The 13163-nt window shown below is 42.5% G+C and overlaps 1 protein-coding gene across 1 annotated transcript in view; it reads right to left on the reverse strand.

Annotated features, from left to right (window-relative positions):
* The window catches only part of Smyd4 (SET and MYND domain containing 4), a 50494-nt gene that overhangs the window by 33341 nt on the left and 3990 nt on the right, over window positions 1-13163 (reverse strand). Inside the window, exon 3 of the mRNA XM_013016313.1 lies at window positions 1243-1387. Within this exon, the coding sequence (XP_012871767.1) occupies window positions 1243-1387 (145 nt within the window). The remainder of the gene's footprint in view (window positions 1-1242; window positions 1388-13163) is intronic.

Here is a 13163-nt window from a genome sequence, read left to right on the forward strand (position 1 = left end):
GGAAGTGGCGCTGTAGCTCAAGTGGTAGAGCGCTCGCCTTGAGCTGAAGAGCTGAGGGACAGCGCTCAGGCCCAGAGTTCAAGCCCCATGACCGACCAAAAAAAAAAAAAAGAGTCTCACAAGGACTTTTCTGCCCAGGCTGGCTTTGAACCACGATCCTCAGATCTCAGCCTCCTGACTAGTTAGGATTACAAACATGAGCAACTGGTGCCTGGCTTATTTTTTTAGTTTTTGACATGATCTCAAGGCTACTTTTTCCTGGGCTTGCCTCAAATTCATGACCCTATCTTTCCTTCCTGAGCAGCTGTGATTACAGGCATGTGGCATCATGCCCAGCTAGCTCATTTCCCTTTCTAATGTCACTTAAGTTATTTTAATTGTAAGCTAACACTGTGGTTGGTTAAAATCTAGCTATTCTGTAGGGCTCTGGTAGCTCACACCTGTAATCCTACCTACTCAGGAGACAAGAGCTGAGGATCACAGTTTGAAGCCAGCCTGGGGTAAGAAAGTCTGTTAGACTCTTTTTTTTTCCTTCTCTGGTCCTCGGGCTTAAACTAAGTGCTTAGGCACTGTCCCTGGGTCTGTGCTAAGGATAGTGCTCTATCACTTGAGCTACAGCACCACTTTCCCCATTTTTAAAGTAGTTTATTGAAGATAAGAGTCTCAAGGACTTTCTTGCCCTGGCTGGTTTTGAACCATGACCCTCAGATCTCAGCCACCTTGAGTAGCTAGGATTACAGGCATGAGCTACCAGTGCCCAGCTCTGTGAGACTCTTATGTCTAATTAGCCACTAAAAAGCTAGATGTGGAGCTGTGGCTCAAATGGCACAAAAGCACTGGGAAAATGCCCAGGCCTCAGGATTAGAACAAAAACAAAACAAAACAATAGCTGTTCTGTATCTAAATCAGGACTATTCATCATTCTTATCAGTCAGTTAGACTAAAATGGCAAGCAATTCAGTGAGAGCTGACATACATGGTAAGACAGGACAAGGGGCTAATAAACCTATTGCTACAAGGTGTCTGAAGAAATATGGGAATAGAAGTTCCTTGATGAGATTCAGAGCATATAAACTATCCTTTGTTTCAGAATATAATCAAGAACAGAATTCTACCAATTTACTTTTCAAATTCAATTCACAAATTATACACAGAAATAACATTGGTTATGAAATTAATGAGATGGTTCTGTGTTCTACAGAAATATGCCTTGTTGAATTGCTGGGCTAGAAGAATTTTTACCTTAGAGTACAGTACTGCGGCTCCTATATAATTCTTCTCCTGGAATTTTTTGTTTCCTTCTTCTCTGTAGAAAAAAGGAGCATCAGGATCCTTTCCTACCGAATAACCTCTAGATAGCTTCTTCAAAAACATCTCATCCTCAGGTCTTCGTGAAGAAAGAAGAAAAAAAAGAAACAAGCACAGAGATTAATTATTTCAAGGTAGGCACCAAATCACTGCACTTGAAATTAGAATGTGCCTAGAACACAAGAGCATGTGGTCTGTATATACTATGTAATACAACCGGAGGAGAGCATCTGTGGTTTCAAAGACATATAAACCACGATTTCTACCCAGAGGAAAGAGTTTTATCCTTCATCTCGTACTCACTGGCCAATCAATTATTTCTTGGATCATATATTAGATAGAAGCTTGGGTGTGGAAAATAAGGTATCTATTCAAATCCTTCTTTCAGTTCTTCAGAGTATAAACCCAGAAGTGGGATTATTGGATCACATGGTAATTTTGTATTTTCCTTCCTTCCTTCCTTTCCTTCCTTCCTTCCTTCCTTCCTCCCTCCCTTCCTTCTTTCCTTCCTCTCTCTCTCTCTTTCTTTCCTTCCTTCCTTCCTTTTCTCTCTCTCTCTATTTCTGTTTATAATCCCTTTTCTTTTTTTTATTGTGAAAATACTGTACAGAGGGGTTACAATTACATGGGCAAGATAATGAGTACATTTCTTTTTTTTGGGGGGGGTCCAGTTGTGGAGCCTAAACCATGGGCCTGGGCGCTGTCCCTCAGCTCTTCAGCTCAAGGCTCTACCACTTGAGCCACAGCACCACTTCTAGCTTTTTTCTTTTTGCTTATGTGGTGCTGAGGAATCGAACCAAGGGCCTCATGCATGCAAGGTAAGCGCTCTACCACTGAGCCACCTTCCCAGCATGAATACATTTCTTATCAAGCATTGTAGCCTCCTCCTTTGTTTCCCCTTTCCATCCTCCCCCCACCCCACCAAAGTTGTAAAGTTCGTTTTCAACATGATGACTTGTACATCTCATTGTTGCAATGGGTCCACCTGTATCCCTATTTAAACGATTTGTTTTTTCCCTTTCCCTCCACAAATTATACCGACATCAAATACAGTGAAAGCAGGGGTTATACCGTGGGGGAGGGACATACAAAGCAACAAAGATCTCCTTCCTTCCTTCCTTCCTTTCATCAGTTTGTGGGGGCTTGAAAACTGGGCCTGGGCACTGTCCCTTAGCTCTTCAGCTCAAGGCTAGCGCTTTACCACTTGAGCCACAGTGCCACTTCCGGTTTTCTGGTGGTTTATTTATAAGAGTCTCATGGACTTTTCTGCCTGGGCTGGCTTTGAACTGTGATCCTCAGACCTCAGCCTTCTGAGTCGCTAGGATTACAGTCATGATCCCAGATTTGTATTTAACTTTCAAGCAACAGTCATACCATGTTCCGTGACTGCTGCATCATTTCACATTACCATTAGCAATGTACCAGGGGTTGCAACTTCTCCACATTTTCCTACCACATCTCCAGGTGTGTGTGTAGGTAGTGTCCTGAGATTGAAATCAGGTCTAAGCTTTTGTGCTCAAGACCAGTGCTCTACACTTGAACCACAGTTCCACTTCTGTCTTTTTGGTGGTTAATCAGAGATAGAGTCTCACGGACTTTCTTGTCAAGGTTGGCTCTTCAGTAGTCAGGATTACAGGTGTGAGCCACTGGCTCCTGGCTTCATTAAGTATGCTTTTGAATTCATAGTACTTCAATGTTGGTGAAGATAAGCTTTATCTCTTGGCTAAATAGAAGTTACCAGATCGCTTTGATGTAAAGATTCTTTTCTGCCATACTGAATGAGATGTCTGTGTGGCATATTTTGAGACTATGAGAGCAGCCAGTTTCTGAGCAATCTTTCTTCTAATAGCTTAGAATCCACTGGTGACTATTGCCAGGCTCACATAATATGCTGGGGGACTACAAAATGGTGATTTTCTAAATCTACCACTTTTAAATTTACTGACTGGCATTCTTCTGTAAAGACAAATTTCCCCCTTTGTCTTTTACTTATTTATGTATTTTGAGTATAACTATGGCCTTTTAAAAATTCATTGTTATAAACCATTACCATTGTACTTATTTTGTGCTCTAACTTTGGCTGGTAGGAAATTGTTCATTCTTTTTGACACAAATTCTACTCTTCAAGTACCTCCTTGCAATCAGGCACAACTAGGTATTCCACTTGAATTAGTATAAAATCAAACTAGTAAGGCTGTGGGGTAGATAATGAAACAGCGAAGGATTTCCTTAACTGCTAATAAAGTATCAGCTGTAAGATGGGGGAGGCCCTCTGTCAATAAAAGTTTTTCAAATATTGGTAAGAGGTAACTATTTTGGGTAAACTTTCCTCAAAGAATGTAAATTGACAAGAAAGAAGAAAATATGCTTCACTATTTCCTTTATATTAGTATATGTTGATACAAAAGTTTTACTGAGATATTTCCATTCATATATAAAGAAAATTTACCCTCTCTATTACTTTCTTTTTTTCCTCTATATTACTTTCTTATTCCCCCTACCCATTTAAAATTTTATTTTTAATTTATAGTATTTGGGGGGGGCATGATACTGGGTTTTGAGCTCGTGACTTTATGTTCTTGCTTGGCTTTTTCAACTCATGGCTGATGTGCTACCAATTGAGTCTTACCTCCACTTCCATTTTTTTGCTGGTTAATTGGAGATAAGAGTATCCCAGATTTCTCTGCTCTAGCTGGCTCTGAACTGTGATCATCAGATCTCAACCTCCTGAGTAGTTAGAATTATAGGTATGAGACGCCAGCTCCTGCTACCCTTTAAAAAATTTTTTTCAACCACTTTCATTATTCTGTTTTCATACATATGAATGAAGTACTTCACTTAAATTCACCCCTCTTTACCCTATCCTTTCATGATCCCTCCTCCCACTGGTTCCCATCCCAAAACAGTCTCTCATTTTTTTTCCTTTTTCATTCATTCTTTATTTACAGCAAAGTACAGAGTATATGATCTTGTTTTGTTTTCGTTTTTGGAAGTGCTAACAATAAAAGTATGGTAGTAAAAAGCAGAAGCAGAAGAGAATGCATCTTGGAGGGAAAGAAAAGCCCAAGTATTTATTTAGCTGCTCGACCTGGTTCCTGTGCAGGCCTGGCTGTGCACTCACTTCCTCTAGAGGACGAGACCCCCATTTCCTGCATCTGCCACCATGAGGGCACAGAACACCCAGAGACAGAAAGTGTGAAAGAGGACTTCAAGCTTCAGAGCAGTCCCAATCATGCCCTTTGCAACCTGTCTTCTTCCTTGTCTTGTCTGATGTCAGTAACCTTCCTCCATTCTGCCTGGAGACAAGTGCAAAGGGGAAAGGAGGTAGAGAAGGCCCACTGGTCCTTCTATAGGTATTGTCCTATCTGTCAGGACCAACCCCCAGCCTCAACTACAACAGCCCTTTCATTCCCTAGCACTGGAATCTTTGACAGGCACATAGGAGACTTGGGGCAGTGGAAAACATTTCCCTGCAGAAATACTTCTGACAGTCTTGGGTACTATCATGAATCAAGCTAATTCAAGGGCTGCTAGAAGGCAGGTAATAATACCAACCATCCAACTCAAGCCAACCAGACTTGTATATCTCCACCTCCTGGCTGCTCTGAGGAGCACACAAGCCTCCAGACCTAGTGGCCTTATGGGGACAGGATCCCATTCCAAGCCAGGGAGTGGCTGGAACCAACCTCCTCTTGATCATGAAGCAACCAGGATCAGAAGTATTAGTTCCAAGAACATGTGAGCTGGAGATTCCTCCCTTTGGCCTATTCTGTACATATCCCACAGTATAACTCACTACCTCCCCAGGCCCTGCCCATCCACCTTCTTTGGGCAGGTTTCCATCTTTGCTCATTCTAGCTTCAGACTGCCTGAGAATGGGACACTTGGATCAGAAATTCTTGCATTGTGTGAGTGTGAGGCCAGTCTTCTCATGACAAAGACTTAGACCATAGACAAGTGAGCAGGGAGAGGAAAGGAGCACCACTGGGTGGCTCTGAAGCCAAGGAATTCCTGTGCACATGTGACTAACTTCACCCTGCTGAGCTCATCTGTGCCCCACCCCTACCCCTGACAGCTCAGTGCCTGAGAGACAACAGTCATGATTTCTGCCCAAATAATTCTCCCCCTGCCTCTCCAGTGGCATTGGAGACCCAGAGGCTCTTGAAAGTCAGATCACATTGTAAGTTCAAACACAGATACACAAGTGGCTAAATCCTAGTTTGCCACAAAGGGGTAGAGTCTCTCATCTACTCCCTGTCCCAGACACAGTGTATCACAGTACCCAGGGCATCACAACGTCCAGGGTCTGACACCACAGACCCTGAACACTGCCCAAGAACCCTTGCCAAGCCGCCAAGAACTGGTGATGATTTCCCCAAGAGTAGGGGCAGGACAGCTGGGAGCTGTGTCCTAACTTGGAGGGGGTGCTGCTCAGAGATCCTGGAGGCTTGGTCTCAACACTACAGGTAGATGAGGAAGGGGATAAGTAAGTAGAAGCTCAGAGATGAAAGAATCCATCTTCCAAGGCAGTGGGATAGATAGCCAAGCCACTAAATGGTTTGGCACCTAGGAGCTTCAAGTATAGTTAAGCATGCTACCCATTGAAAGGCCAAGGCTCTCCTGGGTAGGGAGATGGGCTTCACCTGAGCACACAGTCCCTCATTTTAGACTTGTGTCATTCAATTTTTAGTGATGTCTAACTTTAAAGGCCCAATTCACACTTTTATTTAATAGGAGTGGTTATGGATATTAGAGGTTCTATTAGAACTTTAAACTTCTAATATCTTGTTTGATCTCTTTAGATCATGACTGAATAGTCTTATAATCGCTTTTAGCTATTTTTTTCTTTTTAATCTTTTTTAAATACTAAGGGTTTTTGTGCTTGCTAGGCAGACACACTCTATCACTTGAACCATGCTGCCAACCCTCAGATGGCTTTTCCCCACTGGGGCTCAAACTCAGGAGCCCAGCACTTTCTCAGAGTGCTTGATTACTGCTGGCTCTCTATCAATTCCAGTACACCTCCAGTCTGGCTCTATGCTAGTTATTTTGGAGATGGAGTCTTTTGGATTTTTTTGTGCAAGTTGGCTTCAAACTACAATCCTCCTGGTCTCTTAGCAACTGACACCCAGCTCAGTTAATAACAACTTCTTGTTCTCCCTTCTTTCTTCTTCCTTCCTCCTCTTCCTCCTCTCTCTAACCTACTGACACCCAGCTTAGTTAATAACAACTTCTTGTTCTTCCTTCTTTCTTCTTCTTTCCTCCTCCTCCCCCCCCTCCCTCCTCGTCCTCCTCCTCGTCTTCTTCTTTCTTGCTAGTCCTGAGGCTTTAACTCAGGGCCTGGGCACTGTCCCTGAACTTCTTTTGCTCAAGGCTAGTGTTCTGCCACTTGAGCCACAATACGACTACGGCTTTTTCTGAGTAGTTTATTGGAAATAAGTCCCATGAACTTTCTTGCCTGGGTTGGGTTTGAACTGCAATCCTTAGATCTCAGTCTCTTGTGTAGCTAGGATTAAAGGGGTGAGCCACTGATGCCTAGCTAATTAACTTATTTTTAGGTTAGAGATACATAGAGCAAACAATGACAGAGATAGCTCAAAGCATACTTAAGGTTCATGTTAATAATGTTTACAAAGACATAAGAATATATGTATTGTTGAGCCAGGTGTAGGTGGTTCATGCCTGTAATCCTAGCTACTCAGGAGGATGAGATCTGAGGATGTCATTTGAAGCCAGCATGGAGAGAAAAGTTTGTGAGACTCTTATCTTCAATTAACTACTAGAAAACCAGAAGTGGTGCTGTGGCTCAAAGCAGTAGAGTGCTAGCCTTGAGTGGAAAAAGCTCAGGGATAGTGCCCAGGCCCTGAGTTCAAGCCCCACAACTGATGTACATACATACATATATAAGTGTAAAATAAGAACTAAAATATTAGAAAGAAAGATTATTATTTGCAGATGTAGTTATTCAACCTAAAAATTCTGAGGGGCTTGGCATAACAAGAAAATAATGTTGAAGTACAGATAGGTAGTGAGTTTTTTTTTGTATAAAAAAATTAAAAACTTTCTACCTTTCATTTACATCTCCAATCATCAATTACAGAATATCAATGAGGAGAGGGGGATGGCTAACAGACAATATCAACAAAAAACTTTACAAGTTAGAATAAAGGTTTAGCAGGAAACGTGGAAGACCTACCTAAAGAAAACTATAAAACTTTACTTAAGGACATAAAAGAAGCCCTAAATAAATGGCAATACAATCTTTTACTTGGATGAAGAAATTTAATATTGTAAAGATGTCAGGTCTCCCTAAATAAATCTATAAATCCAACACAATCCCAAGCTAAAACCCAACATTTTTAAATGGAATTTGACAAGCCAATTCTAAAATTCACATGGAGGAAAATGTATACAACCTAGTCAAAATATAACAATGATGTGTATGTATGTTTGGGAACCTGGCCTCACAGATAACAAAGGTACATTTTTTATTTGTGACTTAGTCACAAGAAAGGTTTCTTATACAGGTGGACCCACTGCAACAATGAGATGTACGTGTTGTTATGTCAAAAAACGAACTTTACAACTTTGGTGGGGGGGAGGATTGTAGAGGAGGGTGGGGAGGGGGCATGGGAAGGAATGGGAAGGGGAAACAAAGGAGGAGGCAACAATGCTTGATAAGAAATGTACTCATTATCTTGCCCATATAATTGTAACCACTCTGTACAGTATTTTCACAATTAAAAAAAAAAGGTTTCTTTTTTCTTTCCATTGGCAGTATTAGGGACTAAACTCAGGGCCTTGTGCTTTTCTTACTTCTAGGAGAAACTGTTGTTTTTTTTTTACCAGTCCTGGGGCTTGAACTCTGGGCCTGGGCACTGTCTCTGAGCCTCCCTGTACTCAAGGCTAGCACTCTATCACTTGAGCCACAACTCCACTGTCAGCCTTTTCTGTTTATGTGGTACTGAGGAACTAAAGCCAGGGCTTCATCCATGCCAGGCAGGCACTCTACCACTAAGCCACATTCCCAGCCTAGAAACTGTTCCTTTGATTGAAGTGAGGCTGACCTCAGCGTCATGTCACATCAGGAGTGGGAATGGCCTGGCCAATCAGCAGAGCCCTATATCTCTGGCTGAAGAGATGTGTAAGCCATCAGTTAGGTTGATCTAAGACCAATGTGGAACTTTTCAATGAAACTGGCAAAAAGGGTTAGGAATGACTATAATGTCCACCAAATGAAGCGAGTCTGGGGCTGGGAAGGTGGCTCAGTGGTAGAGCACTTGCCTTGCATGCCTGAGGCCCTGGGCTCAATTCCTCAGCACCACATAAGCAAAATGAAAAAAGCTGGAAGTGGCACTGTGGTTCAAGTGGTAGAGCGCTAGCCTTGAGCCGAAGAGCTGAGGGACAGCGCCTAGGCCCAGAGTTCAGGCCCCACAAACAAAAAAAAAAACCAAATGAAGAGAGTCTGTTTGAGTGATGAAGAAATATGAACACTGCACGTCTGTAATCTTAGCTACTCAGGAGGCTAAGATCTGAGGATCGCTGTTCAAAGCCAGCCTGGGCAGGAAAGTCTGTGAGACTCTCTCTTTTTTTTTTGTCCGTGGTGGGGCTTGAACTTCGGGCTTGGGCACTATCCCTGTGCTCTTCAGCTCAAGGCAAGTGCTCTACCACTTGAGCTATGGCGCCACTTCCAGTTTTCTAGTGGTTTATTGGAGATCAGAGTCTCACAGACTTTCCTGTCCCAGCTGGCTTTGAACCACTAGAAAACCAGAAGTGGTGCTGTGGCTCAAGCGGTAGAGTGCTTGCCTTGAGCTGAAGAGTGCAGGGACAGTGCCCAAGCCCAGAGTTCAAGCCCCACGACTGACCAAAAAAAAAAAAGGAAAAAGAAATATGAACACTGATGACATCTTCTGAGCCTGTGGATACAACCCAGTCTATAAAAGATCTGCTTTTAGGCTGGATGCTGGTGGCTCATGTCTGTAATCCTAGCTACTCAGGAGGCTGAGATCTGAGGATCGTGGTTCAAAGCTAACCAGGGCAGGAAAGTTCATGATACTCTTATCTCCAATTAACCCCCCCAAAAAAATGAAAATGGTGCTATGGCTCAAAGTGGTAGAGTACTAGCCTTCAGCTGAAGAGTTCAGGGACAGCACCCAGAATTCAAGCCCCATGATCTACAAAAAAAAAAAAAAAAAGACCTGGTTTTAGACACCCTAGTTTCATAGTTATAATATTTTTATAATTTGAGCTGAATTTCTGTTACTTGAAACTGAATTATAAAATGATATTGTAAACCTTTGGGTTTTAGAGCAGATACAGTCTATAGACAAATTTATCATAAGTGCAAATTTAATTTTCAGCAAGTGTAGCATTTTGAAGCACAGGGGAAAGGATGGGCCATTCATGAAGTGCTGTTATAGTTATTTTAAAATAGTAGTGTATTAACTCCTAATATGTTGCCCTCAGTCTGGTTCTAATGTTTATTTTTTCCCTCTGGTTATTGGTCATTTTTTAATGTAACTTTGCATATCTAGTAATTCTTTTCTGCATCTTTGACATTGTACAGAACATATAATAAAACTAGATAACATCAGGCTGGGAAATGTGGCTTACTGGTAGAGTGCTTGCCTAGCATGCATGAAGCCCTGGGTTTGATTCTCAGTACCATATAAACAGAAAAGCTGGAAGTGGTGCTGTGGCTCAAGTGGTAGGGTTGCTTGAGCAAAAGCAGCTCAGGGACAGTGCCTTAGCCCTGAGTTGAAGCCCTAGGACTGGCAACAAAACAAAACAACTAGTTAACATCTTCTACCATAAAGATACCTCTTTGCCTATATATAACATAGAGGAAAAGGAGTGGGCCTATCTCAATCCAATCAAGAATTGATTTGAAGTTGGATGCCAGTGGCTTATGTCTGTAATCCTAACTACTTGGAAAGCTGAGAGCAGGAGGATGCCAGTTTGAGGCCAGTCTAGACAGGAAAGTCTACCAAACTCCATCTTCACAGAAGGAAGCTGGATGTGGTAGGCCTGTACCTATTATTCTAGCAACTCTGGGAAGGCTAAAGTAGGCAGATTGTGTCTCAGACATGTTCTCAAGTAGAAAGTGAGACCTTATCCCAAAAATAACCAGTGAAAACAGGGCTGTAGATAGAACAGTCTTAGTGGTAGAATACCAGCCTAGCTGGTTGTTGTGGTATATACTTTTAATCCCAGAATTTAGATAGAAAATAGAAGAGAAGAGAAGAGGAGAGTGGGGGGGAGGAGGGGAGGGGAGGGGAGGGGAGGGAAGGGAAGGGAAGGGAAGGGAAGAGAAGGGAAGAGAAGAGAAGAGAGGAAGGAAGGGAGAGAGAGAGAGGGAGAGGGAGAGAGGAAAAGAAAGAAATTTAGTGCAATTCTGGTTTCTCACTTGGTTAAAGGTCCTCTTTTCCTCAGGCCTCAAAGTTTTGGTATAGGAAGTGTTAAGCTTACATTTTTAGCTTACCACTCCACAGGTATTTAAAATCTGGCAGTGTCTTGACATTTGTGTTTAGTCTAGTCCATTCTACCAATAGGAGTTTGTTTCTCTGGATTATAGGACTTCAGAATTCATTCTTTTTTGATGGTCTCCTATACTTCCTGAGAATCGAGGAAAACTGACTTTGCATTCAGTTTGGGACTCCTCTAGTTTCCAATCCATCTTATCAGCCACAAATGACTGAAGAGATCTACTTACTGGCTTCTGTTTCTTCCAGGATGGTCCCTTTGCTGGAGCCTAGCCTGATTCCTCAGTCTGCAATTACCCCCAGGAAAAAAAATGGCTAACGATCATCTAGGAAACAGTCTTTCCTCTCTGGAATTTAAGTCCATCTAATCCTTGCTATCAGATGGCTTAAAAATAATTTTATTACAGTATACACTTATTTTAGTTGCCTTGGGAATATTACCTGCTGTGATCTACCCAGAAGTAGGAGCCCTATTTGACAAATCTGAAAGCAAGCCAGCATTTATAGTAGTATAACAGACATGATTTGAGATTTAATATGGAGGGTGAAGAAAAAGGGAAACATAGGTATGACTTCTAGGTTTCTGGGTAACGACCAGATGGATACTGGTGCAATTCACTAAAGGGTTACAGGAGATGATCTGATATAGGTTGGGGGATGTAGTAAGTTTTTGTTTTTAAATATAGAATAGCTCTTAGGTTTCTAGTTTAGGAATGTAAGGCAGTATAATTCACTGAGAAAGAGGCCACTGGAGGGAAATCTAATTTTGAAAATAAAATTGCATGTTTGATTTTTGGATATATTGAAACTTAATTAGCTATGAGATTTTAAAGTAGTCAGCTGGATTTAGAGATTTTGGTCTCAGAAGAGAGGTCAGGGCTGAAGATAAAACTTAAGAGTACATACATACAAGTTTTAAGAGCCAGGTATCAGTGGCTTGTGCCTGTAAATCTGCTACTCAAGAGGCTGAGGTCTGAGTGAGGATTGAGGTTCAAAGTCAGCCTTGGCAGGAAAGTCCATGAGCCTCTCATCTCCAAGTATCCAGCAAAATGCTGAGGTGGAGCTGTGGCTCACATTGTAGAATGCTAGTCTTGAGCAAAAAAATTCAGGGACATGCGAATGTGACTAGCTCAGTGGAGAATAGAGTAGAAGGGGAAGAGAGCCCAGGCTGGTGTTTTGAGGATTTGTCCAGGCAAATATGCTTCTTTATGTTCCTGTCAGTGTACCACAGCTTCAAATGATTATTGCTAGGTAGCATTTTTCAATTAGTAAACCTCATTGATTTATCTTGGGAAAATCCTGCCTATTATCCACAGTTACATATGCAGTTCATTATTATTTCTAAATTTTTGTAAAGGAAACTCAGAGATCCTATAAAGCTTTTTTGTTTTGTTTTTGTTTTTGTCAGTCATGGGGCTTGAACTCTGGGCCTGGGCGCTGTCCCTGAGCTCTTCAGTGCAAGGCTAGCACTCTACCATTTAGCCACAGGGCCATTTCTGGTTTTCTGGTGGTTACTGAGATAAGAGTTGCACAGAGGGCTGGGAAGTTGGCTCAGTGGTAGAGTGCTTGCCTTGCATGCCTGAGGCCCTGGGTTCAATTCCTCAGCACCACAAAAGCAAAAAGAAAGAAGCCGGAAGTGGCGCTGTGGCTCAAGTGGTAGAGCGCTAGCCTTGAGCTGAAGAGCTGAGGGACAGCGCCCAGACCCAGAGTTCAGGCCCCACAACAGGACCCAAAAAAAAAAAAGAGTCGCACAGACTTTCCTGAGCAGGCTGGCTTTGAACTGAGAACCTCAGATCTCAGCCTCCTGAGTAGCTAGTATTACAAGTGTGAACCACCGGTGCCCAGCCCTATGAAGTGTTACATTTTTTTTTCTTTTGTAAATCCTGTGGCTTGAACTCTGGGCCTGGGCACTGTCTCTGAGCCTCCCTGTACTCAAGGCTAGCACTCTATCACTTGAGCCACAACTCCACTGTCAGCCTTTTCTGTTTATGTGGTACTGAGGAACTAAAGCCAGGGCTTCATCCATGCCAGGCAGGCACTCTACCACTAAGCCACATTCCCAGCCTAGAAACTGTTCCTTTGATTGAAGTGAGGCTGACCTCAGCGTCATGTCACATCAGGAGTGGGAATGGCCTGGCCAATCAGCAGAGCCCTATATCTCTGGCTGAAGAGATGTGTAAGCCATCAGTTAGGTTGATCTAAGACCAATGTGGAACTTTTCAATGAAACTGGCAAAAAGGGTTAGGAATGACTATAATGTCCACCAAATGAAGCGAGTCTGGGGCTGGGAAGGTGGCTCAGTGGTAGAGCACTTGCCTTGCATGCCTGAGGCCCTGGGCTCAATTCCTCAGCACCACATAAGCAAAATGAAAA

Source organism: Dipodomys ordii, unplaced genomic scaffold, assembly GCF_000151885.1.
Source record: "Dipodomys ordii isolate 6190 unplaced genomic scaffold, Dord_2.0 Scaffold31, whole genome shotgun sequence".
Lineage (NCBI taxonomy): Eukaryota > Metazoa > Chordata > Mammalia > Rodentia > Heteromyidae > Dipodomys > Dipodomys ordii.